We start from the raw sequence: 26,457 nt of genomic DNA, 5'->3' as shown, positions 1-26,457 counted from the left end.
GGTGTGCAGCTTTAGCGGTCGCGGAGGCAAAAACTCGGACATGGGAAGAGTTCGGGGAAGCCATGGAAAACGACTTCCGGACGGCTTCGAAGCGATTCTGGACCATCATACGGCGCCTCAGGAAGGGGAAGCAGTGCACTATCAACACCGTGTATGGTGCGGATGGTGTTCTGCTGACTTCGACTGCGGATGTTGTGGATCGGTGGAGGGAATACTTCGAAGACCTCCTCATTCCCACCAACACGTCTTTCTTTGAGGAAGCGGTGCCTGGGGAATCTGTAGTGGACTCTCCTATTTCTGGGGCTGAGGTTGCTGAGGTAGTTAAAAAGCTCCTCGGCGGCAAGGCCCCGGGGGTGGATGAGATCCGCCCGGAGTTCCTTAAGGCTCTGGATGCTGTGGGGCTGTCTTGGTTGACAAGACTCTGCAGCATCGCGTGGACATCGGGGGCGGTACCTCTGGATTGGCAGACTGGGGTGGTGGTCCCTCTCTTTAAGAAGGGGGACCCGGGGGGTGTGTTCCAACTATCGTGGGATCACACTCCTCAGCCTTCCCGGTAAGGTTTATTCAGGTGTACTGGAGAGGAGGCTTCGCCGGATAGTCGAACCTCGGATTCAGGAGGAACAGTGTGGTTTTCGTCCTGGTCGTGGAACTGTGGACCAGCTCTATACTCTCGGCAGGGTTCTTGAGGGTGCATGGGAGTTTGCCCAACCAGTCTACATGTGCTTTGTGGACTTGGAGAAGGCATTCGACCGTGTCCCTCGGGAAGTCCTATGCGGAGTGCTCAGAGAGTATGGGGTATCGGACTGTCTTATTGTGGCAGTCCGCTCCCTGTATGATCAGTGTCAGAGCTTGGTCCGCATTGCTGGCAGTAAGTCGGACACATTTCCAGTGAGGGTTGGACTCCGCCAAGGCTGTCCTTTGTCACCCATTCTGTTCATAACTTTTATGGACAGAATTTCTAGGCGCAGCCAAGGCGTTGAGGGGTTTCGGTTTGGTGGCCACGGGATTAGGTCTCTGCTTTTTGCAGATGATGTAGTCCTGATGGCTTCATCTGGCCGGGATCTTCAGCTCTCACTGGATCGGTTCGCAGCCGAGTGTGAAGCGACCGGAATGAGAATCAGCACCTCCAAGTCCGAGTCCATGGTGCCATCTCCGGGTTGGGGAGGAGACCATGCCCCAAGTGGAGGAGTTCAAGTACCTAGGAGTCTTGTTCACGAGTGGGGGAAGAGTGGATGGTGAGATCGACAGGCGGATCGGTGCGGCGTCTTCAGTAATGCGGACGTTGTATCGATCCGTTGTGGTGAAGAAGGAGCTGAGCCGGAAGGCAAAGCTCTCAATTTACCGGTCGATCTACGTTCCCATCCTCACCTATGGTCATGAGCTTTGGGTCATGACCGAAAGGATAAGAACACGGGTACAAGCGGCCGAAATGAGTTTCCTCCGCCGGGTGGCGGGGCTCTCCCTTAGAGATAGGGTGAGAAGCTCTGCCATCCGGTAGGAGCTCAACGTAAAGCCGCTGCTCCTCCACATCGAGAGGAGCCAGATGAGGTGGTTCGGGCATCTGGTCAGGATGCCACCCGAACGCCTCCCTAGGGAGGTGTTTAGGGCACGTCCAGCTGGTAGGAGGCCACGGGGAAGACCCAGGACACGTTGGGAAGACTATGTCTCCCGGCTGGCCTGGGAACGCCTCGGGATCCCCCGGGAAGAGCTAGACGAAGTGGCTGGAGATAGGGAAGTCTGGGCTTCCCTGCTTAGGCTGCTGCCCCCGCGACCCGACCTCGGATAAGCGGAAGATGATGGATGGATGGATGGCATTCACACTCACATTCACACACTAGGGCCAATTTAGTGTTGCCAATCAACCTATCCCCAGGTGCATGTCTTTGGAAGTGGGAGGAAGCCGGAGTACCCGGAGGGAACCCACGCATTCACGGGGAGAACATGCAAACTCCACACAGGAAGTTCCCGTATTCAACCCCTTGAAGATCATAACTCTTAAGAACAGACTTTGAAAAAGGTATTTTCAATCAGGTGTAGAAAACACCTGTAGATGTGATTAGAACCATAACGAGCAACAATTAAACTGATTGAAAAAGACTGTGACGCCCGGCTTCTTGTAGATGGTCCATGGTGTATTTGCAACATGGTGAAGTCCAGGGAGTGGTCAAAGAAGTCAAGAGAGGAGGTAATTTCTCTTCATAAGAAAGGATATAAATATAAGAAAATAGCAAAGACATTACACATTCCAGGAGACACAGTTGGGAGCGTAATTCGCAAGTTGAAAGCTAAAGGCACAGTGGAAACACTACCTGGGCGTGGTAGAAAGAGGATGCTGTGTGCAACTGCTGTCTGGTATTTGAAACATACAGTGGTGAAAAACCCCCGGGTAACATCTGAGGAACTATAACAGGACATTGCAGAGGGGGGAACGCAGGTTTCGTCCCAGACAATAAGGCGCGCACTACGAGATGAAGGCCTCCATGCCAGAACTCCCAGGTGCACCCCACTTCTGACTACCAGGGACAAGAAAAATAGACTCCAGTATGCCAAAAATCATCTGGACGAACCCCAAAGGTTTTGGGAAACTGTTCTATGGAGTGATGAGACAAAAGTGGAACTCTTTGGGCCTATGAATCAACGTTATGTGGGGAGGGGGAAAAAATGAAGCTTACAAAGAGAAGAACACCTTGCCTACTGTTAAGCATGGTGGGGGGTCAATCATGCTCTGGGGCTGTTTCTCTGCCTCAGGTACCGGGGAATCTCCAGCACGTTCAAGGCATTATGAATTCTATTTCCTAGCAGGATATATTAGCTGCAAATGTCACGAAGTCAGTGACGAAGCTGAGGCTTGGGAGACGTTGGACCTTCCAACAGGACATCGATCCCAAGCATACCTCCAAATCAACATCAGAGTGGTTGCAGAAGAAGGGCTGGAAGACTCTGGAGTGGCCTTCACAGTCGCCAGACCTAAATCCTCTAGAAAAGCTGTGGTGGGACTTGAAGAAGGCAGTTGCAGCACGCAAGCCCAAGAATATGAAAGAACTGGAGGCCTTTGCCCAAGAGGAATGGGCTAAAATACCTGTAGATGGTTGCAAGAAGCTTGTGTCCGCTTATGTATCACCTTTGAAGGATGTCATTACTGCCAAAGGCTGTTCTACTAAGTACTAAAGATGCATGGAACTTGGGGGTTGAATCATTTTGTCAATGAGATATTAAGAAAAATGTCCTTTTTTGGTATTTTATAAAATACAGTGTTACAATTTAAGTTGCATTTGTCTATTTGACACATCTTTATTTGATATGACTATAAACAAAATACGGAATAAATGTCCAACTTGCTAAAACACCAAAATTGTGTGGGGGTTGAATAATTTTGATCACAACTGTATATATATGTGTATATATATATATATATATATATATATATATATATATATATATATATATATATATATATATATATATATATATACTAAATTTGTTGTTGGTTTTTGTTGTTGTTTTATATATATATATTTAAGTCTCACCTTAAAACTCATTTGTATACTCTAGCCTTTAAATAGACTCCCTTTTTAGACCAGTTGATCTGCCATTTCTTTTCTTTTTCTCCTATGTCCCACTCTCCCTTGTGGAGGGGGTCCGGTCCGATCCGGTGGCCATGTACTGCTTGCCTGTGCATCGGCTGGGGACATCTCCGCGCTGCTGATCCGCCTCCGCTTGGGATGGTTTCCTGCTGGCTCCGCTGTGAACGGGACTCTCGCTGCTGTGTTGGATCCGCTTTGGACTGGACTCTCGCGACTGTGGTGGATCCATTATGGATTGAACTTTCACAGTATTATATTAGACCCGCTCGACATCCATTGCTTTCCTCCTCTCCAAGGTTCTCATAGTCATCATTGTCACCGACGTCCCACTGGGTGTGAGTTTTCCTTGCCCTTATGTGGGCCTACCGAGGATGTCGTAGTGGTTTGTGCAGCCCTTTGAGACACTAGTGATTTAGGGCTATATAAGTAAACATTGATTGATTGATTGATAGATATATATATAAATATATATATATATATATATATATATATATATATATATATATATATATATATACTAAATTTGGTGTTGGTTTTTGTTGTTGTTTTATATATATATATATATATATATACACACTGAATTTGTTGTTGCCGATACAATTCAGGGTCGATATTATTTTTTTAGAACGCTTTGATCCCAAAACGATTTCCATAGCAACTGTTACGTGTTGTACTGTTGTACGCACTTACTCATTGTCTCCATTAGAGGGCAGTGTTTACCTCTGTGTTACCTGACACCTATGTTTCCTGTTCCGGGGTCATGAGTTCAATCTGTGTGTCGAGCGGCAGCACATTTACGATGCTGCCGATACAATAAATATATCTACACGACCAAAGGTAAAGGGGGCGGTATAGCTCGGTTGGTAGGGCGGCCGTGCCAGCAACTTGGGGGTTGCAGGTTCTGCCGTTGTGTCCTTGGGCAAGACACTTTACCCACCTGCTCCCAGTGCCAACCACGCTGGTTTAAATGTAACTTAGATATTGGGTTTCACTATGTAAAGTGCTTTCAGTCACTAGAGAAAAGCGCTATATAAATACAATTCACTCACTCACTAAAGTGTGTCTCATGAGAGTTTGACTACATCTCCACCGCAACGCACGATGCTCATCAGCAACGTATTATTTTCACCTGCCGTGGTTTCCAGCCGCACACCTTTTTTTTACTAATCACCATCATTATATAAGCCAGCCCTTTCTGTTCATTCATTCTCGGACTCTAATTTGCACACATGCAACAGCTGAAGACTTGCTTTCCTTAATACTACTCGCCAGCTCTCGCGCTGCTTTTAGCTGATTTCTAGCTCTCATGCTGATTGTGTTGTTTTCTCCTTTTGTGCCTTTGTGCCAACTGTTTGTGTTTCCCTTCATTTTCCTTGCTTTCCATGCTAGCACTTTTGTTTGGCCTTTCTGTTAGCTCCAGTGTTTTTAACATTTTAACATTAGAGTCACCTGCCACTCCTGCTTTTGTTTTCAACGTAAAATAATACAATATTGGTAGAAAACATAACGTGTAATCATCAGTAGATTTACCTGCCAGTTTGGCTGTTGCTTTTCAACAAATAAATAATACAAATACGACATTAATGTAAAAAGTGAGGTGCAAACAAGCACTTCACCTGCCTTGCTCTCCTGGAGGGGGTTAGTCCTCGTGGGGCCCCGGTTGCTTGTAGGAAGTCGTTCTGCCTGCGTGGGGTATGGTCTCTCGGTGGCTGGTTGTCTCCTGCTTCTCCCGTGCCTTGTCTTCTGTTTATGTCCTGGGGCTCCTGTCGCTGGCCCACCTGCTTGCGTGGGGTCGATGCTCCCTTGTTCCCTGGGTACGGCACCTTGGACCATTCTTTGGCCAATCGCTGGAAATCACTGAGAGCGGCCCATTCTTCCACAAATGTTTGTAGAAACAATCTCCACGCCTAAGTGCTCGATTTTTTTTCACCAGGCCAAAGATGGAAACACAAGCAGGTTTATGATGCTTTATTTATTTGTGACAATGATTTATTTAGCAAGTTCACATGACTCCGCATTGGCATACAATGTTATGCAATGATTATTAAAATAGGGCACGGTAAGATTAAAAGGTTAAACAATGTGATTTATTTAGCAAGACCACATGACTCTGCATTAGCTATCAAATTAATGTCACGCAATGAATATTGAAACTTTGATCTTATTCAACATTCATAACTTTATCAGACTCAGTGGTTTTTACATTCACTGCAGTGTAAGCCACACCATTGTAGTTGCCAGTGGAATCGAAGACCAGCTCGCTGCCGTTCAGGCATGTGATTTTCACTTTGGCCCTGTACTCCAGGTCGATGACTGCTCGTCCCACTGACAACTCCACGCTCACGGTCTTTCCTGCCGGGACCTTCACGTTGATCTCATCAGATTCTGTTATGGTCTCCTCGTGGGTCATTGCGGAGGACTGCTCAGCTCCCACGGTCAGGCTGAACCCACTAGACACCTCCACCAGATCTGGGATCCCAGCTGAAACGGTCATGCTGACGGTGGACTCAATCTTCGTGGTGGTGCTCCAGGTGTTAGACTTGGTCACAGATCTGCTGTACGAACATTTCTGCTCCTGAACCGCACTAGTGTCGTTGTGGTAAGACACCGATTTGATGTATTCTTTGTTGACCTGGAGGAAACAACCAGCCCCCAAACAAACGAACAAACACAGAAAAAAACAAAACAATGCGTATTGTTTAGGCAACACAAAAACATCTTTATAAACAGTACAGAAAATATCAAAGGATGAGATTCCTCTCCAGAATCTCCTCTCTGGTCAACAAAAGCACCTTGAAGATTCTAGCAGGAACTCTCGTTCAACCCTTTTTCGATTACGCTTGCACCTCCTGGTACCCCAGCACCTCCAAAACCCTCAAATCTAGACTCCAAACATCCCAGAACAAGCTAGTCCGGTTACTTTTAGACCTCCACCCCAGATCACACCTCACTACAACCCACTTCTCCAAAGTGTGCTGGCTCAGGGTGGAGGACAGAGTCAAACAACTTGCACTGAGCCTAGTCTATAAAATCCGCCACACCTCCCTGATACCGAAGTACACGTCAAACTACTTCCAGAACGTAAATGACCACCCTAACCACAACACCATTGTGGTAAGACACCGATTTGATGTATTCTTTGTTGACCTGGAGGAAACAACCAGCCCCCAAACAAACGAACAAACACAGAAAAACACAAAACAGTGCGTATTGTTCAGGCAACACAAAAACATCTTTATAAACAGTACAGAAAATATCAAAGAACGAGATTCCTCTCCAGAATCTCCTCTCTGGTCAACAAAAGCACCTTGAAGATTCTAGCGGGAACTCTCGTTCAACCCTTTTTCGATTACGCTTGCACCTCCTGGTACCCCAGCACCTCCAAAACCCTCAAATCTAGACTCCAAACATCCCAGAACAAGCTACTTTTAGACCTCCACCCCAGATCACACCTCACTCCAACCCACTTCTCCAAAGTGTGCTGGCTCAGGGTGGAGGACAGAGTCAAACAACTTGCACTGAGCCTTGTCTATAAAATCCGCTACACCTCCCTGATACCGAAGTACACGTCAAACTACTTCCTTAACGTAAATGACCACCCTAACCACAACACCATTGTGGTAAGACACCGATTTGATGTATTCTTTGTTGACCTGGAGGAAACAACCAGCCCCCAAACAAACAAACACAGAAAAAAACAAAACAATGCGTATTGTTTAGGCAACACAAAAACATCTTTATAAACAGTACAGAAAATATCAAAGAACGAGATTCCTCTCCAGAATCTCCTCTCTGGTCAACAAAAGCACCTTGAAGATTCTAGCGGGAACTCTCGTTCAACCCTTTTTCGATTACGCTTGCACCTCCTGGTACCCCAGCACCTCCAAAACCCTCAAATCTAGACTCCAAACATCCCAGAACAAGCTACTTTTAGACCTCCACCCCAGATCACACCTCACTCCAACCCACTTCTCCAAAGTGTGCTGGCTCAGGGTGGAGGACAGAGTCAAACAACTTGCACTGAGCCTTGTCTATAAAATCCGCTACACCTCCCTGATACCGAAGTACACGTCAAACTACTTCCTTAACGTAAATGACCACCCTAACCACAACACCATTGTGGTAAGACACCGATTTGATGTATTCTTTGTTGACCTGGAGGAAACAACCAGCCCCCAAACAAACAAACACAGAAAAAAACAAAACAATGCGTATTGTTTAGGCAACACAAAAACATCTTTATAAACAGTACAGAAAATATCAAAGAACGAGATTCCTCTCCAGAATCTCCTCTCTGGTCAACAAAAGCACCTTGAAGATTCTAGCGGGAACTCTCATTCAACCCTTTTTCGATTACGCTTGCACCTCCTGGTACCCCAGCACCTCCAAAACCCTCAAATCTAGACTCCAAACATCCCAGAACAAGCTACTTTTAGACCTCCACCCCAGATCACACCTCACTCCAACCCACTTCTCCAAAGTGTGCTGGCTCAGGGTGGACGACAGAGTCAAACAACTTGCACTGAGCCTTGTCTATAAAATCCGCTACACCTCCCTGATACCGAAGTACACGTCAAACTACTTCCTTAACGTAAATGACCGCCATAACCACAACACCATTGTGGTAAGACACCGATTTTATGTATTCTTTGTTGAACTGGAGAAAACAACCAGCCCCCAAACAAACGAACAAACACAGAAAAAAACAAAACAATGCGTATTGTTTAGGCAACACAAAAACATCTTTATAAACAGTACAGAAAATATCAAACAACGAGATTCCTCTCCAGAATCTCCTCTCTGGTCAACAAAAGCACCTTGAAGATTCTAGCGGGAACTCTCGTTCAACCCTTTTTCGATTACGCTTGCACCTCCTGGTACCCCAGCATCTCCAAAACCCTCAAATCTAGACTCCAAACATCCCAAAATAAACTAGTCCGGTTACTTTTAGACCTCCACCCCAGATCACACCTCACTCCAACCCACTTCTCCAAAGTGTGCTGGCTCAGGGTGGAGGACAGAGTCAAACAACTTGCACTGAGCCTTGTCTATAAAATCCACCACACTTCCCAGATATCGAAGTACACGTCAAACTACTTCCAGAACGTAAATGACCACCCTAACCACAACACCAGGGGGAGCTCCACAAACCACGTTAAACCCAGATTCTGATCTAACAAAGGTCTTAACTCATTCTCTTTCTATGCCACATCAATGTGGAATGCACTCCCAACAGGTATAAAAGTAAGTGCATCTCTATATTCCTTCAAAACCGCTCTAAAACAACACCTCCAGGCAACTTCAATCCTTTACTAATACCCTCCTCCATTCACATCCCATCTCCCCGGATTGTAAATAACCTACTGTAAATAATCAAATGTATTTCTAATGTATATACTTGTTCTTATGCTATCTGAACTCACTATGTTCTCTGCCGGTTGTACATATCCTACTAAGTAAGACCTACACTGTTTGTCTACACTGTCTGATTGTAAATAATGTAAATAATTCAATGTACATACTATGATGATTAACTTGTGTGATGACTGTATTATGTTGATAGTATATATTTGTACCATGAATTGATTAACGTGGACCCCGACTTAAACAAGTTGAAAAACTTATTGGGGTGTTACCATTTAGTGGTCAATTGTACGGAATATGTACTGAACTGTGCAATCTACTAATAAAAGTTTCAATCAATCAATCAAAACCACTCACCTGAGGAGTGTACATGGCCAGGCTGGGATAGGTCATGTCGGTTAGCACAGACGACTTGATGGCATTGATGAAGAGGAACCCCATGTGGTCGATGTCTGAGCCAGCCTTCCCCTGCACCCCCAGGCAGACTCCTGACCCCACGTCGATAGAGTACTCGGTCTTCAGGGGCCAGTCGTTCATGTGTGCAAAGAACTCGCGTCCAGAACTCGTCCAGAACCTGATGCCACCCAGACGAGACCCGGCGCCGTTCCCCCACAGGGACAGCTTGGTGATGCGCTCGCCAAGTTTGAACGTGAACTCACTGAAAGTGTGGGATTTTCCAAAGGTCTCCACACGCCCGTCGGTCAGTTCAACCCGCACGGCTTTGATCTGCCAGCCACCCACTGCCACACCAATCTTCTTGAGAGTGGCACCGTTTTCACGACCGGTCAAAGAAAAGAAACTTCCTCCATTTCCACCAATAAGATGAAGTGTAGTCGCCATGTTTATTGACCTGCAACAGAAATGTTCTTCAATATATTCACAAAACTGGACTTCCTGAAGATCTGCAGAAAAGTGTTTAAGATGTCCATCCATCCATCTATCTTCTTCCGCTTATCCGAGGTCGGGTCGCGGGGGCAACAGCCTAAGCAGGGAAGCCCAGACTTCCCTCTCCCCAGCCACTTCGTCTAGCTCTTCCCGGGGGATCCCGAGGTGTTCCCAGGCCAGCCGGGAGACATAGTCTACCCAACGTGTCCTGGGTCTTCTCCGTGGCCTCCTACCGGTTGGACGTGCCCTAAACACCTCCCTCGGGAGGCGTTCGGGTGGCATCCTGACCAGATGCCCGAACCACCTCATCTGGCTCCTCTCCATGTGGAGGAGCAGCGGCTTTACTTTGAGTTCCTCCCGGATGGCAGAGCTTCTCACCCTATCTCTAAGGGAGAGACCCAAACTCATTTGGGCCGCTTGTACCCGTGATCTTATCCTTTCGGTCATGACCCAAAGCTCATGACCATAGGTGAGGATGGGAACGTAGATCGACCGGTAAATTGAGAGCTTTGCCTTCCGGCTCAGCTCCTTCTTCACCACAACGGATCGGTACAACGTCTGCATTACTGAAGACGTCTTCAGTGTTTAAGATGTACAAAACCCAAAACCAATGAACTTGGCACGCTGGGTAAATGGCAAAAAAAAAAAAAAAAAATACAATGATTTGCAAATCCCTTTCAAATGATATTCAATTGAATAGACTGCAAATACAGGATAACTAATGTTCGAACTGGAAAACGTTATTTTTTTGCGAAAATTAGCTCATTTGGAATTTGATGCCTGCAACATGTTTCAAAACAGCTGGCACAAGTGACAAAAAAAGACTGAGAAATATGAGGAATGCTCATCAAACACTTATTTGTAGCATCCCACAGGTGAACAGGCTAATTGGGAACACCCAACTGTTCCCAATTGCCATGATTGGGTATATAAGCAGATTCCACGAAATGCTCACTCATTCACAAACAAGGACGGGGGCGAGGGTCACCACTTTGTCAACAAATGCCTGAGCAAATTGTCCGACAGCAGGGGTGGGCATTACGTCGATCAATCAATCAATCAATGTTTACTTATATAGCCCTAAATCACTAGTGTCTCAAAGGGCTGCACAAACCACTACGACATCCTCGGTAGGCCCACATAAGGGCAAGGAAAACTCACACCCAGTGGGACGTCGGTGACAATGATGACTATGAGAACCTTGGAGAGGAGGAAAGCAATGGATGTCGAGCGGGTCTATACTGTGAAAGTTCAATCCATAATGGATCCAACACAGTCGCGAGAGTCCAGTCCAAAGCGGATCCAACACAGCAGCGAGAGTCCCGTTCACAGCGGAGCCAGCAGGAAACCATCCCAAGCGGAGGCGGATCAGCAGCGCAGAGATGTCCCCAGCCGATACACAGGCGAGCAGTACATGGCCACCGGATCGGACCGGACTCCCTCCACAAAGGAGAGTGGGACATAGAAGAAAAGGAAAAGAAACGGCAGATCAACTGGTCTAAAAAGGGAGTCTATTTAAAGGCTAGAGTATACAAATGAGTTTTAAGGTGAGACTTAAATGCTTCTACTGAGGTAGCATCTTGAACTTTTACCGGGAGGGCATTCCAGAGTACTGGAGCCCGAAATGAAAAAGTTCTACAGCCCGCAGACTTTTTTTGGGCTTTGGGAATCACTAATAAGCCGGAGTCCTTTGAACGCAGATTTCTTGCCGGGACATATGGTACAATACAATCGGCAAGATAGGATGGAGCTAGACCGTGTAGTATTTTATACGTAAGTAGTAAAACCTTAAAGTCACATCTTAAGTGCACAGGAAGCCAGTGCAGGTGAGCCAGTACAGGCGTAATGTGATCAAACTTTCTTGTTCTTGTCAAAAGTCTAGCAGCCGCATTTTGTACCAACTGTAATCTTTTAATGCTAGACATGGGGAGACCCGAAAATAATACGTTACAGTAATCGAGACGAGACGTAACAAACGCGTGGATAATGATCTCAGCGTCTTTAGTGGACAGAATGGAGCGAATTTTAGCGATATTACGGAGATGAAAGAAGGCCGTTTTAGTAACGCTTTTAATGTGTGCCTCAAAGGAGAGAGTTGGGTCAAAGATAATACCCAGATTCTTTACCGTGTCGCCTTGTTTAATTGTTTGGTTGTCAAATGTTAGAGTTGTATTATTAAATAGAGTTTGGTGTCTAGCAGGACCGATAATCAGCATTTCCGTTTTTTTGGCGAGCTACCGGTCGATCGGGGAGGGTGTGTCAGTCGATCGCAAGCCAGGCATTGAAAAAAATAGACGTAAATATGAGTCGCCCGTGATTTCGGCTGACGGGTCTGCCAACTTCCAGCGCCCCTTACAAAAAAGCTGAGATACAGGTATAAAATGGGAGTGTATTAGCTAACCCTCCCCCTGGGCTTCACGGTGGCAGAGGGGTTAGTGCGTCTGCCTCACAATACGAAGGTCCTGCAGTCCTGGGTTCAAAGCCAGGCTCGGGATCTTTCTGTGTGGAGTTTGCATGTTCTCCCCGTGAATGCGTGGGTTCCCTCCGAGCTTCCTCCCACCTCCAAAGACCTGCACCTGGGGATAGGCCCCTCCCACCTCCAAAGACATGCACCTGGGGATAGGCACCTCCCACCTCCAAAGACATGCACCTGGGGATAGGTTGATTGGCAACACTAAATTGGCCCTAATGTGTGAATGTGAGTGTGAATGTTGTCTGTCTATCTGTGTTGGCCCTGTGATGAGGCGGCGACTTGTCCAGGGTGTACCCCGCCTTCCGCCCGATTGTAGCTGAGATAGGCGCCAGCGCCCCTCGCGACCCCAAAAAGGGAATAAGCGGTAGAAAATGGATGGATGGAACCCTCCACCTGTTGAAAGTCCCTTTTTCTTTTGTGTGTGTCGTTATTCTATCGTTTCCACGGGGGCGTCACACATAAGCGAGCCATTAGTCTTTAATGTCTGTACGCCCTTGTACGTTAATTGTGTGTCTGCCTTTGGACAGTTGTACTTCAAACCAATTGGGTTGTACTGTTTGAAGTGCAATGACCATAAAGCTATTCTATTCTACTCACCTTCCTGATACCCCAGAAACACACAAACCCAGAAAGCAGTGACAGCTTAGGTTCTGTAATGTGGAGATTCTTCTCTAGATGTGGCTTGCCGGGTGAAGGACTCACCTGTTTCTAGAAAGAAGAGGGTTAACATGCATTAGAACTCACCTCCTGTTGTCGAGGATGAACAAAGCAGATCAGGATTTACTAGTAAAAATGCAATTTTTGCCTCTTTGCGCTGTAATTTGACCCCTTTAAAATGATTCAAAAGTCACCAAACTTGGCGCACATATAAGGACTGGTAAATATTGCGATCTAATGAAAAAACCAAACCCCAAAACTCAAAATTTAGCGCTATTTTTTAATAAAACACTGAAAAAACTGCTCCTAGGAAGAAAACACAGACACAACTGCTTGTAACTTCCGGTAAGAATGTCGGAGAGACATGGAACAAAAACCTCTATGTGGGTCTCGCTTAGACCTACATTTCATAGATTGACAACCCCCAACAAAAATCAACAGGAAGTTTGCAATCCTTCCTTCAAAACAAAAGTTTTGTAAAAAACGGTCACCTTTCTTCAAACATTATCTCCTCTGAGTGCGTTTGTTGTTTTGGCTTCAAACTCGCACAGGAAAGAGATTGAACCCTTCTGATTAAAAGTATAGAACAGAGTTTTGATAAGTTTTTAGGTTTTGATTTTACGCGCCTTCAAAGACCCCTTTGCAAAGTCTCCTGAAAAATGTCATTTTTGCCTCTTTGAGCTGTTATTTGACCCCCTTAAAATGCTTCTAAACTCACCAAACTTGACACACACATCAGGTCTGGCAAAAATTGCGATCTGATGAAAAAACCTAACCTCAAAACTCAAAATTGGATTCTACCGCCCCCTAGGAATACAACACGGACAAACTGCTCCTAGGAAGAAAACACAGACAAAACTGCTTGTAACTTCCGGTAGGAATGTCAGAGAGACATGAAACAAAAACACTATGTAGGTCTCACTTAGACCTACATTTTAATAATTAACATACTTTAGCAAAAATCAACAGGAAGTTTGATATTTTCACTTCAATACAACAACTGCATTACTTTCACAATTAGATTCCCAAAATAGTGGCTCCAAGGCGTCTTCTAACGCTTATCCGGACGTGGGTCTCGGGGGCAGCAGCCAAAGGCGGGCCCGACAAACGCTGCTTGCAGCTTTAATTACAGTTTGTCGCTACATCTGTAAGGGCACGTTCAAACTCTACTATGCCAAGGGACAACAACAACACCCGGAAATGCCAGTTTAAGCCTGGGGGCAACAAGAATTGCCAACCCAGCCTGTCGCCCGTGATTTCCGCTGACGGGTCTGCCAACTTCCAGCGCCCCTTACAAAAAAGGTGAGATACAGGTATACCTTTGGACAGTTGTACTTCAAACCAATTGTGTTGCACTGTTTGAAGTGCAATGACCATAAAGCTATTCTATTCTACTCACCTTCCTGATACCCCAGAAACACACAAACCAAGAAAACGGTGACAGCTTAGGTTCTGTAATGTGGAAATTCTTCTCTAGATGTGGCTTGCCAGGTGGAGGACTCACCTGTTTCTAGAAAGAAGAGGGTTAACATGCATTAGAACTCACCTCCAGTTTTTGAGGATGAACAAAGCAGATCAGGATTTACTAGTAAATAAATGAGACGAGTCCAGAGGTGGGTAGTAACGCGCTACATTTACTCCGTTACATCTACTTGAGTAACTTTTGGGATAAATTGTACTTCTACGAGTAATTTTTACGCAACATACTTTTACTTTTACTTGAGTATATTTATAGAGAAGAAACGCTACTTTTACTCCGTTCCATTTATCTACATTAAGCTCGCTACTCACTGCTTTTTTTAATCGATCTATTAGTGTTTGTTTTGGTTAATGACAGAGCTTCAAAGTATGAACTACAAATGTCTGCGTTTCACCAATCAAATGCAGTCACTGGTGACGTTGGACCAATCAAACAGAGCCAGGTGGTCACGTGACCGTAACACGTGGAACCCGACATGTTGAAAAACTTATTGGGGTGTTACCATTTAGTGGTCAACTTTACGGAATATGTACTGTACTGTGCAATCTACTAATACAAGTTTCAATCAATCAATCAAAAGTGTAAAGGAAAAAAGACACTTTTTATTTCAACCGTACTTCCCGTCAAAAGCCTAAAGACTGATCGCACAGTTCCTGTCTTCACAATAAAAGCGGCGCTCCATCGCGACTGCGCTAACAAAATAAGAGTCTCTGAAAGCCAGCGCAAACAAGCTAAGAAGCTACGGAGTTTGCCGCCAATGTATTTCTTGTAAAGTGTATAAAAACGAATATGGAAGCTGGACAAATAAGATGCCAAAAACCAACGACTTTCATGTGGTATTAGACAGGAAGGAGGAACTTTTTTTCTCCTCCATTTGAACACGTGGACATTATCAGCACCACTGTCTGATTCCAATCAATGCAAGTCATCAGAATCAGGTAATACACCAACTTATATTCTTGTCTTCATGAAAGATAGGAATCTATATGTTAAACATGCATGTATATCCATTAAAACATCTTTAACATGTCAACAAAAACGGCAAAATAAATAACTATAAATTATATACTGTATATATATATGATATGTGTGTGTATGTATATATGAGGTAGATCACCTCGACTTGGTCATTTATTAAGTAATTGATTAACGTTGAAAAACTTATTGGGATGTTACCATTTAGTGGTCAATTGTACGGAATATGTACTGTACTGTGCAATCTAATAATACAAGTTTCAATCAATCAATCAATCAATCAATCAATCAATGCCTACTGAGCGTATGGTGCTGTTAAGTTATTGTGACTCAATTTTCCTTAATATTTTTATTTTAATGTATTATTATTCAATATATATTATTGTTTGAGTTGCTTAAGAGATATTCCTGGCTATGAATTTGCTCATTGCTATTTTTATGTTTTTGTGCATTATTTGTTGCCGTAATCATTAAACAAACAGGTTACTCATCAGTTACTCAGTACTTGAGTAGTTTTTTCACAACATACTTCTTACTTTTACTCAAGTAAATATTTGGGTGACTACTCCTTACTTTTACTTGAGTAATAAATCTCTAAAGTAACAGTACTCTTACTTGAGTACAATTTCTGGCTTCTCTACCCACCTCTGGACGAGTCTAATCATCTGACTTTCTTGTTGAATAAGTAGTCCGATACATTGTTTGTGAATTTGATGGACTGATTGCACAAATCTAAAACCATACCAGAGTAGATGTAGAAAGAGTTATGTCAAGAACAGACTATGTAACATCTAAGACCAGATGTGCATACTCACAAGTTGAAGAGTGGACAGGTGATATCAGACCGCTCAGAAGTGCAGGGACTCTGTAGTCAGACTACTGATGGTTCACGGTTTTAAAGGCATTGATGTTGGTATTGCGAAATCACCTGAGATTCTTTTGAATATGATTGGTCTGGATGGAGTCCAATTGGACAAGTCTTGACTGAAACAACCGACATTTGAGAGGAGCCTCTTATCAAAATATGTTTTGGGAGTCTCCACAGAGTTCACCTAAGTTATCTTAACCTTCGTCTTGTGTTAGGGTCGGCACCGACCCGTTTGAGTTTTTAAAGGCATAAAATAACCATGTAAATTGCATTTTTTTGCATCAAGGCTTTTTGACTTTGTCAGGAACCTCTATTTCAACAAAACAAAACATTTGTTTGGTTTTTCACTAAATTATAAAATGCTCTGGGTGAAATTATGACCTTGGTGTTGTTAGGGTCAGTTTCGACACAGTTATAAAAATAAGATTTTCAAGCAATAATTCGAGCCAAAATGGAACACACTGACAGCCAGCTCCTCTCCCAATCGTGTGAGCTTTAGGGGATTCTCATTTTACCTTGTTATCCAGTACAAAAACAAACAAAGACGTTCATGTCCAGACATGTGAGGTCAATTCAGTCTCAAAATTATTAAAATAAATAAAACAAATAAGAGATAAGTTAAGATTTATGTTCTAATACCCCTCAGTAATAGTCAGGTAGCACAACAACCTTTTATTTATTTATAAGATTCTTTTAAAGTTAATTTTACCATTTTTTTTATTGAAATCTAGGGGTATACTGGCAAAAAAAAAGGCGAAATGGCCCTCTCCAAAAATATTAAAACCAATATTTTAATGGATAAGGAAGCCTAACAAGGTAACCAAGAGATGGGAAACAAATTGGATGATGATAGGTGACGTCATACGCAAATACGGTATTAGCTTTCACTGTTATGCTGATGACACCCAACTCTACATGCCCCTAAAGCTGACCAACACGCCGGACTGTAGTCAGTTGGAAGCGTGTCTTAATGAAATTAAACAATGGATGTCCGCTAACTTTTTGCAACTTAACGCCAAAAAAACGGAAATGCTGATTATCGGTCCTGCTAGACACCGACCTCTATTTAATAATACAACTCTAACATTTGACAACCAAATAATTAAACAAGGTGACTCGGTAAAAAATCTGGGTATTATTTTCCACCCAACTCTCTCCTTTGAGTCACACATTAAAAGCGTTACTAAAACGGCCTTCTTTCATCTCCGTAATATCGCTAAAATTCGCTCCATTTTGTCCACTAAAGACGCCGAGATCATTATCCATGCGTTTGTTACGTCTCGTCTCGATTACTGTAACGTATTATTTTCGGGTCTCACCATGTCTAGCATTAAAAGATTACAGTTGGTACAAAATGCGGCTGCTAGACTTTTGACAAGAACAAGAAAGTTTGATCACATTACGCCTGTACAGGCTCACCTGCACTGGCTTCCAGTGCACTTGAGATCTGACTTTAAGGTTTTACTACTTACGTATAAAATACTACACGGTCTAGCTCCAGCCTATCTTGCCGATTGTATTGTACCATATGTCCCGGCAAGAAATGTGCGTTCAAAAGACTCCGGCTTATTAGTGATTCCTAGAGCCCAAAAAAAGTCTGCGGGCTATAGAGCGTTTTCCGTTCGGGCTCCAGTACTCTGGAATGCCCTCCCGGTAACAGTTCGAGATGCTACCTCAGTAGAAGCATTTAAGTCTCACCTTAAAACTCAGCTGTATACTCTAGCCTTTAAATAGACTTCCTTTTTAGACAGGTTGATCTGCCGCTTCTTTTCTTTCTCCTATGTCCCCCCCTCCCTTGTGGAGGGGGTCCGGTCCGATAACCATGGATGAAGTACTGGCTGTCCAGAGTCGAGACCCAGGATGGACCGCTCGTCGGGACCCAGGATGGACCGCTCGCCTGTGTATCGGTTGGGGACATCTCTACGCTGCTGATCCGCCTCCGCTTGAGATGGTTTCCTGTGAACGGGACTCTCGCTGCTATCTTGGATCCGCCTTGAACTGAACTCTCGCGGCTGGGTTGGAGCCACTATGGATTGAACTTTCACAGTATCATGTTAGACCCGCTCGACATCCATTGCTTTCGGTCCCCTAGAGGGGAGGGGGGGGGTTGCCCACATCTGAGGTCCTCTCCAAGGTTTCTCATAGTCAGCATTGTCACTGGCGTCCCACTGGATGTGAATTCTCCCTGCCCACTGGGTGTGAGTTTTCTTTGCCCTTTTGTGGGTTCTTCCGAGGATGTTGTAGTCGTAATGATTTGTGCAGTCCTTTGAGACATTTGTGATTTGGGGCTATATAAATAAACATTGATTGATTGATTTATTGATTGATTGATTGATTGATTGATAGATAATCGTTTTTCGTGTATTTTACAGCTGATTTAAGACATGGGTCAAAACCGACCCGTTAACATCAGAGATGGTAACAGAAAGCTAACACAAGAGGAAGGTTAAGCAGATTCCTTTGAGACATTAGACTCTTTTTTTTTTTTTTTTTTTACATGAGACCGAGTCAACGAACAAGACAAGTAGCTAAAAAGACCCATCCATCCATTTTCATTCCATCGCACACAGTGGAGGTTTACAAGCTGTCTGCCTTTTGCTTGATAAAATCAAAGAGAGCTTTGTAAGCGCCAGTGGATCGTAACCACGGGCCGCAGGACAACCTGAACTCAAGGCAAACAAAATGTGCGATAACTTCTAAAACAATTATTCTGACAAAAATAAAGAAAATTGAATGAGAAGATGTGTCCAAACTTTTGACCTGTACTGTATATATATATATATGTATATATATATATATATATATATATGTAGGTGTGGGAAAAATCACAAGACTACTTCATCTCTACAGAACTGTTTCATGAGGGGTTCCCTCAATCATCAGGAGATTTTAATGGAAGCATTCACATACAATGGTTTATATATCGACAAACACTTCCCCAAAGGCAACACCCTAAGAAAAATATTCAACAAGAACAACATTAAATTGAGCTACAGCTGTATGAATTACATACAACAAATCATTTCAAACCACAACAAAGTAATTGCAAAAGGACTGCCTACCCCCAGACTAAACGACTCTGAAACCAATAAGGAATGTAACTGTCGCAAGAAACCTGATTGCCCTCTCAACGGAGGGTGCTTACAGACATCAGTCGTTTACCAAGCAAAGGTAACACGCAAGGACATTAACACATCCGACACGTGCGTAGGATTAACCGAAGGAGCGTTCAAAACGAGATGGAATAATCACAACGCCTCCTTTAGAAACCAGACTTTGCGGAATTCTACAGAACTCAGCAAACACATTTGGAACCTCAAAGACAATAATGTTGAATATTCAATAACATGGCAAATTCTTGCATCCAGCACACCTTACAACAGTGGTAATAAAAGATGCAACCTATGCTTAAAAGAGAAACTGTTTATTATATATCATCCAGATCTATCATCCCTCAACAAGCGCAGTGAAATCATTTCAACATGCCGCCACAGACGGAAACACCTCCTAGGTAACACATGAGCCAATCACCACGCCCCTACGCCTGCCTGTACCCACCCACTCTGTGCCCTATATAAACCATTGTATGTGAATGCTTCCATTAAAATCTCCTGATGATTGAGGGAACCCCTCATGAAACAGTTCTGTAGAGATGAAGTAGTCTTGTGATTTTTCCCACACCTACATATTGCGCTCTACCACGGTATCGAGCACTATTCTCTGGATAATCCAATCAAGACATATATATATATATATATATATATATATATATATATATATATATATATATATATATATATTAGGGCTGGGCAACGATTAAAAATTTTAATCGAAGTTAATCGCACTATTTCTCCGATTAATCGCGATTAACTGCATTGTATACGCAAAGCCCAATAATGAATTCAAAAGTAGTGTGTAGTGCACCTTTATTGGAATAACCCCCCACATGAACAAAAGCGCCAAAACATTTGTTGTGCAAACACAATTTAAATCAGTCCTTGTTAAACAGTAGCAGTTAAAAAGCTTATTTTATGAAAATCAACTCCAAAAATGTAAATACAAACATTTAAGCTTATTGCCACTGCCAGGGTATTTAAGTTATCCTGTTTGTTATGGAAAATAAATATAATCTACATACAAATCTCTGAGCCACAATCATAACATCTGAACAGGCAATTTCTGAGGTAACAGCAGAAACATTTTTTTTTTATCAGGGATCTTATGTTTAAAAAACCTATATTATAGGTAGTGGGCTGTTTTAGGGAATTTTTGATCAAATTATCCGTAGTAGCAATATTAATAATGTTGTGTTTATTCTGCGTAGTGCACTTAAAATAATTATGACCATATCTAGGAATTGATATGATGGGAATTTTCCGATTGTTTGCTTGGTGCTTTGATAAACTGAAGGCATCATATACATGGTACTATATTGTGATGTTATGAGCCAGGGGAAAAAAGAACTACCCTACCCAGCATGCAACAGGAGTGACGAGCATGCGCGGTAGCCCGGTATAGGTTGTGTCGCCATGACTGCATCTTGTATGTTGTGATATGCACGCTCTGAAAGCAAACGTTAAGAACTCAGCCAACACTCCTGGTCTGCATTATTCATAAATAGACGGACAACACATATACTCCGCTGCTTCACAGGCCGCTGGATGTAGCCGGCAAAGTATTCCCATACTAGCTAGCCGATCCAGCAAGCACGCGTCAATCAGTCCAAAACGGCCCGATCTATCCACATCCAGAATTGTCTGGCGGTCGTAAGTGATCCTGGAGTGACCACGCTGTAAGCCAGCCAGGAAATTTGCAGAATTGTCCGGTATTTTTGCCAAATGTTCCATCTTTACCAAGAGCCCCTCCACGCCGGGCGACGTCATCTTGTTAAGAAAAGGCGTTAACAAAATAAAAGCATGTAAACAACATACGCAAATGTGCGATAAAATAATTGTCGGCGTTAATAGATTGATGAGTTAACTCGTAATTAACGTGTTAATTTGCCCACCCCTAATATATATATACATATATATATATATATATATATATATATATATATATATATATATATATATATATATATATATATATATATATATATGTGTGTGTGTGGGGGTGTATAAATGTTATGGCAATTAACATATCTGTTCTGTATATACATAAGGAAGCAGATACTGAATCGATTTTAACTCACTGAATCATTTTGGGATTAAACCATTCTAAAAAAAATAATATCGTCCCTGAATTGTATCGGCAACAACAAATTCCATATATATATATAAAACAACAAATTCCGTCAGGGACGATATTATCGTTTTTAGAACGGTTTGATCCCAAAACGATTCAGGGAGTTGAAATCAATTCAGTAATTTTCAGCAAAGTAATGCTGAAAAGTTTGCTATATTCCTGTTACATCTTGTAAGGTAATTCTATTTATGGAATTATGGATACAAAAAAGCAAGTAAACAATTGTATTCACATCTTATTTGAATAAAGTCCAACCAATACTTTATGTCGAATCCACGAGAGGAAACATTTTCTGCCCTGATTTTCAACATCCAAGACAATAAAAGTACGGTAACCAACACTTAAACATTAGAGTCACCTACCACTTCTGCTTTTGTTTTCAACGTAAAATAATACAATATTGGTAGAAAACATAACGTGTAACCAACATCTCTTTGGGTTTAATCATCAGTATATTTACCTGCCAGTTTGGCTGTTGTTTTTCAACAAATAAATAATACAAATAGGACATTAATGTAAAAAGTGAGGTGCAAACAAGTGTCTGCAGGTTTAATGACTGTGCTCTGACTCTTTACTACCAGCATCTGAGGTGTTGGGCGTTCAAAGCGCTCTTTCCAAAGGCAGAACAAAGAACATTTTTGTCTTTTGAAGCGTGGGTGCTGGCATCGTTTATTAAGCTCACATCTTCGTGCCAAAACTCACACCTGACTATTTCCCAACCTCATTTGAACAAAGAGCAGTGCAGTAATGATTTTGAAAAAGTGCATGTGAATCCAACTCCTACAACCACTTCCCCGGACCTTACTCTCCTGGAGGGGGTTAGGCTCGTGGGGACCCGGTTGCCTGTGGGAAGTCGTTCTGCCTGCGTGGGGTATGGTCTCTCGGTGGCTGGTTGTCTCCTGCTTCTCCCGTGCCTTGTCTTCTGTTTATGGCCTGTCGCTAGCATGGTGGGCCCCGTCCTTGGCCCACTTGCTTGCGTGGGGTCGCTGGTCCCTTGTTCCATGGGTACCGCACCTGGGACCATTCTTTGGCCAATCCCTGGAAATCACTGAGAGCGGCCCATTCTTTCACAAATGTTTGTAGAAACAATCTCCACGCCTAAGTGCTTGATTTTATACACCAGGCAGAGTGATTAGGGCACTGGGTTCTCATCATTCGGACGGGTAGTGTTAGAATAATTGTTTCTAAATTGTAACAAAAAACTTTGTATTACATTGTGTTCCGGACAAGAAGACAAAAGGCTGAAACCTTCCAAGAAGAAGGCTCGTAAAACTTCACTGGGATTTCAAAGTGGACAGATGGCAGGGTCTGCCCAATTTCCAGAATAACTCTTTGTGAAGCTAGGTGACATCATACGCAAATACGGTGTTAGCTTTCACTGTTATGCTGATGACACCCAACTCTACATGCCCCTAAAGCTGACCAACACGCCGGATTGTAGTCACCTGGAGGCGTGTCTTAATGAAATTAAGCAATGGATGTCCGCTAACTTTTTGCAACTCAACGCCAAAAAAACGGAAATGCTGATTATCGGTCCTGCTAGACACCGAACTCTATTTAATAATACAACTCTAACATTTGACAACCAAACAATTAAACAAGGCGACTCGGTAAAGAATCTGGGTATTATCTTTGACCCAACTCTCTCCTTTGAGGCACACATTAAAAGCGTTACTAAAACGCCCTTCTTTCATCTCCGTAATATCGCTCAAATTCGCTCCATTCTGTCCACTAAAGACGCTGAGATCATTATCCATGCGTTTGTTACGTCTCGTCTCGACTACTGTAACGTATTATTTTCGGGTCTCCCCATGTCTAGCATTAAAAGATTACAGTTGGTACAAAATGCGGCTGCTAGACTTTTGATAAGAACAAGAAAGTTTGATCACATTACGCCTGTACTGGCTCACCTGCACTGGCTTCCTGTGCACTTAAGATGTGACTTTAAGGTTTTACTACTTACGTATAAAATACTACACGGTCTAGCTCCATCCTATCTTGCCGATTGTATTGTATCATATGTCCCGGCAAGAAATCTGCGTTCAAAGGACTCCGGCTTATTAGTGATTCCCAAAGCCCAAAAAAGTCTGCGGGCTATAGAACGTTTTCCGTTCGGGCTCCAGTACTCTGGAATGCCCTCCCGGTAACAGTTTGAGATGCCACCTCAGTAGAAGCATTTAAGTCTCACCTTAAAACTCATCTGTATACTCTAGCCTTTAAATAGACTCCCTTTTTAGACCAGTTGATCTGCCATTTCTTTTCTTTTTCTTCTATGTCCCACTCTCCCTTGTGGAGGGGGTCCGGTCCGATCCTGTGGCCATGTACTGCTTGCCTGTGTATCGGCTGGGGACATCTCTGCGCTGCTGGTCCGCCTCCGCTTGGGATGGTTTCCTGCCGGCTCCGCTGTGAACGGGACTCTCGCTGCTGTGTTGGATCCGCTTTGGACTGGACTCTTGCGACTGTGTTGGATCCATTATGGATTGAACTTTCACAGTATCATGTTAGACCCGCTCGACATCCATTGCTTTCCTCCTCTCCAAGGGTCTCATAGTCATCATTGTCACCGACGTCCCACTGGGTGTGAGTTTTCCTTGCCCTTATGTGGGCCTACCGAGGATGTCGTAGTGGTTTGTGCAGCCCTTTGAGACACTAGTGATTTAGGGCTATATAAGTAAACATTGATTGATTGAAGTAATTTTACGAACTCTTTTTCAACTATTTCATGGGACTCTCCTTGAACTATTTTATGGAACTCTTTTTGAACTGTCCGGGAACCGAATGCAACGCTGTTTACGACCCACTTCCCTGAGGAATTATCTGTGGGAAGGGGGGGGGGGCAAGTAAAGAAGGAGGAGTACGATCTTGGAGCAGAGCGTGGTGGAGGACTGTACAGAGAGTGTACAGTGGCCATGTCTCTCCTCAGATCTGAGTCTAAATTTAATTCTCTCATTGTTTGATTCTTTGCCTTTTGTCTTGTTCAATAGGTGTCATCAGTGTTTGAACCTGACATCTTCTTGGTCCTTCGAGCCGGATTCCAACACGTCTGACGATACCAGCAAGAGTGAGTGAAACCAGAAAGACCATGGCATCCAAATCCTGATTGAGGAACTGCTTTTTCTTTAATTTTGGCTGGAATTGGACGACTGACGGAAAACCGAGGACAAAAGGAAGGAATGCAGAGTTCTGTGAGTACGTTTTGAATCACAAAGAAAGAGCATGTGACTTAGGGTTACGAGGCATAGTCAAACCCTGTAAATCCTAGGCTCTAACAGGTAAAAAGGCCAATAAGACCGGTGACGGAGCCCGCAAAGGGAAAAATATATATATGATAATAATGAAAATTCCGGGTATTCAACATTGAAAATAAGCTAAAAATTATTTTTTTTAAAACTGAAGAGGCCAATATACTGAAGGTAAACAGAACCGGGAAAACTGAAACATCTGTAATAGCCATAAACAAACATACTGGAGGGCGGCGGAGCCCACAATGAATTAAAACATCTGTAGACCAATATCCTGAGGGACGACAGAGTCCAAAACGCAGACCTGAAATGGTCTTTTCAGAAAACGGAATATTTTTTTTTCGTGAAAAACAATAATCTGGAGGGCGGTGGAGTCCGCATGGAAATTTGAAATATCCGCTGATCAATATACTGAAAAGTGTGAATGTGAGAGTGTGTGGGATTAATCGCCATTAGGCTATCACAAAAGGGTGGAGTGCCATCTCCGGGTTGGGGAGGAGACCCTGCCCCAAGTGGAGGAGTTCAAGTACCTAGGAGTCTTGTTCACGAGTGAGGGAAGAGTGGATCGTGAGATCGACAGGCGGATCGGTGCGGCGTCTTCAGTAATGCGGACGTTGTACCGATCCGTTGTGGTGAAGAAGGAGCTGAGCCGGAAGGCAAAGCTCTCAATTTACCGGTCGATCTACGTTCCCATCCTCACCTATGGTCATGAGCTTTGGGTCATGACCGAAAGGATAAGATCACGGGTACAAGCGGCCCAAATGAGTTTGGGTCTCTCCCTTAGAGATAGGGTGAGAAGCTCTGCCATCTGGGAGGAACTCAAAGTAAAGCCGCTGCTCCTTCACATCGAGAGGAGCCAGATGAGGTGGTTCGGGCATCTGGTCAGGATGCCACCCGAACGCCTCCCTAGGGAGGTGTTTAGGGCACGTCCAGCTGGTAGGAGGCCACGGGGAAGACCCAGGACACGTTGGGAAGACTATGTCTCCGGGCTGGCCTGGGAACGCCTCGGGATCCCCCGGGAAGAGCTAGACGAAGTGGCTGGGGAGAGGGAAGTCTGGGCTTCCCTGCTTAGGCTGCTGCCCCCGCGACCCGACCTCGGATAGGCGGGAGAAGATGGATGGATGGATGGATGGATGGAGGCTATCACTCCATATTAAAGTTGTGAGAAGTAAATAGTGGGTTATTGTGGAAACATTATTCAAGAAACTTCCACTGTGGAACAATCTCAAGTAGAAGCGACGTGTACCACAATAATAAATGAAACCACTATCTTACAACAAAGACAAAAGTGTTCCTTATAAGTTCGGCTCATTAGGGGACGACGGGTTACCTCAAATTCTCAAAATGGAAAGAGGGACACAAAGAAACACAGATCTGATATGGTTTATTACAGGGGTCGGGAACCTTTTTGGCTGAGAGAGCCAAGAAGCCAAATATTTTAAAACGTATTTCCCTAAGAGCCATATAATACTTTTTTTTAACACTGAATACAACTAAACACGTGCATTTTTAAGTAAGACCAACATTTCCAGAGTATAATAAGTCTCTTATTCTTTATAATAACATTGTTATCCTGAAGCTAACTGTGGAGGGGGTGTGGCCTGCGGGCCTGCAGCGAAGCAGTGTGTGCCAGGACCGGCCTCGAAATCAGCGACAGGTGCGCAGATGGCCCAACTGGGCCT

At 43.7% G+C, this 26,457-nt stretch overlaps 2 protein-coding genes and 1 long non-coding RNA gene across 3 annotated transcripts in view; 1 reads left to right on the top strand and 2 right to left on the bottom strand.

Annotated features, from left to right (window-relative positions):
* LOC133540363 (aerolysin-like protein) overlaps positions 1 to 13,014 on the bottom strand; it is a 24,761-nt gene extending 11,747 nt beyond the window's left edge. Inside the window, exon 1 of the mRNA XM_061882882.1 lies at positions 12,904 to 13,014. The gene's annotated coding sequence lies outside the window, so the exon portion shown is untranslated. The remainder of the gene's footprint in view (positions 1 to 12,903) is intronic.
* Positions 5,538 to 13,020, bottom strand: LOC133540361 (aerolysin-like protein). Its single transcript, XM_061882881.1, has 3 exons — positions 12,904 to 13,020; positions 9,306 to 9,798; positions 5,538 to 6,216 (listed from the first exon to the last, which is right to left on the bottom strand). Exons 2-3 carry the CDS (start codon positions 9,786 to 9,788, stop codon positions 5,746 to 5,748), a joined length of 954 nt encoding a protein of 317 aa, XP_061738865.1. The 5' UTR covers positions 9,789 to 9,798; positions 12,904 to 13,020; the 3' UTR covers positions 5,538 to 5,745.
* Positions 11,843 to 26,457, top strand: LOC133540365 (uncharacterized). The gene is made up of 3 exons (XR_009803611.1): positions 11,843 to 15,381; positions 24,518 to 24,718; positions 26,355 to 26,457. It is a non-coding gene; the product is annotated as an uncharacterized LOC133540365 (long non-coding RNA).

This window comes from Nerophis ophidion, linkage group LG22 (genome assembly GCF_033978795.1).
Source record: "Nerophis ophidion isolate RoL-2023_Sa linkage group LG22, RoL_Noph_v1.0, whole genome shotgun sequence".
Lineage (NCBI taxonomy): Eukaryota > Metazoa > Chordata > Actinopteri > Syngnathiformes > Syngnathidae > Nerophis > Nerophis ophidion.
The sequence above is the reverse complement of the archived record's forward strand: the minus strand, read 5'-3'. Positions and strand labels throughout refer to the sequence as shown.

Excerpts from the sequence above, each read along its gene's own strand:
- LOC133540361 (XM_061882881.1), bottom strand. The coding sequence starts at position 9,788 with ATGGCGACTACACTTCATCTTATTGGTGGAAATGGAGGAAGTTTCTTT. Across the intron at positions 6,217-9,305 it reads TGGCCATGTACACTCCTCAG|GTCAACAAAGAATACATCAA; the intron begins GTGAGTGGTTTT and ends TGTTTCCTCCAG.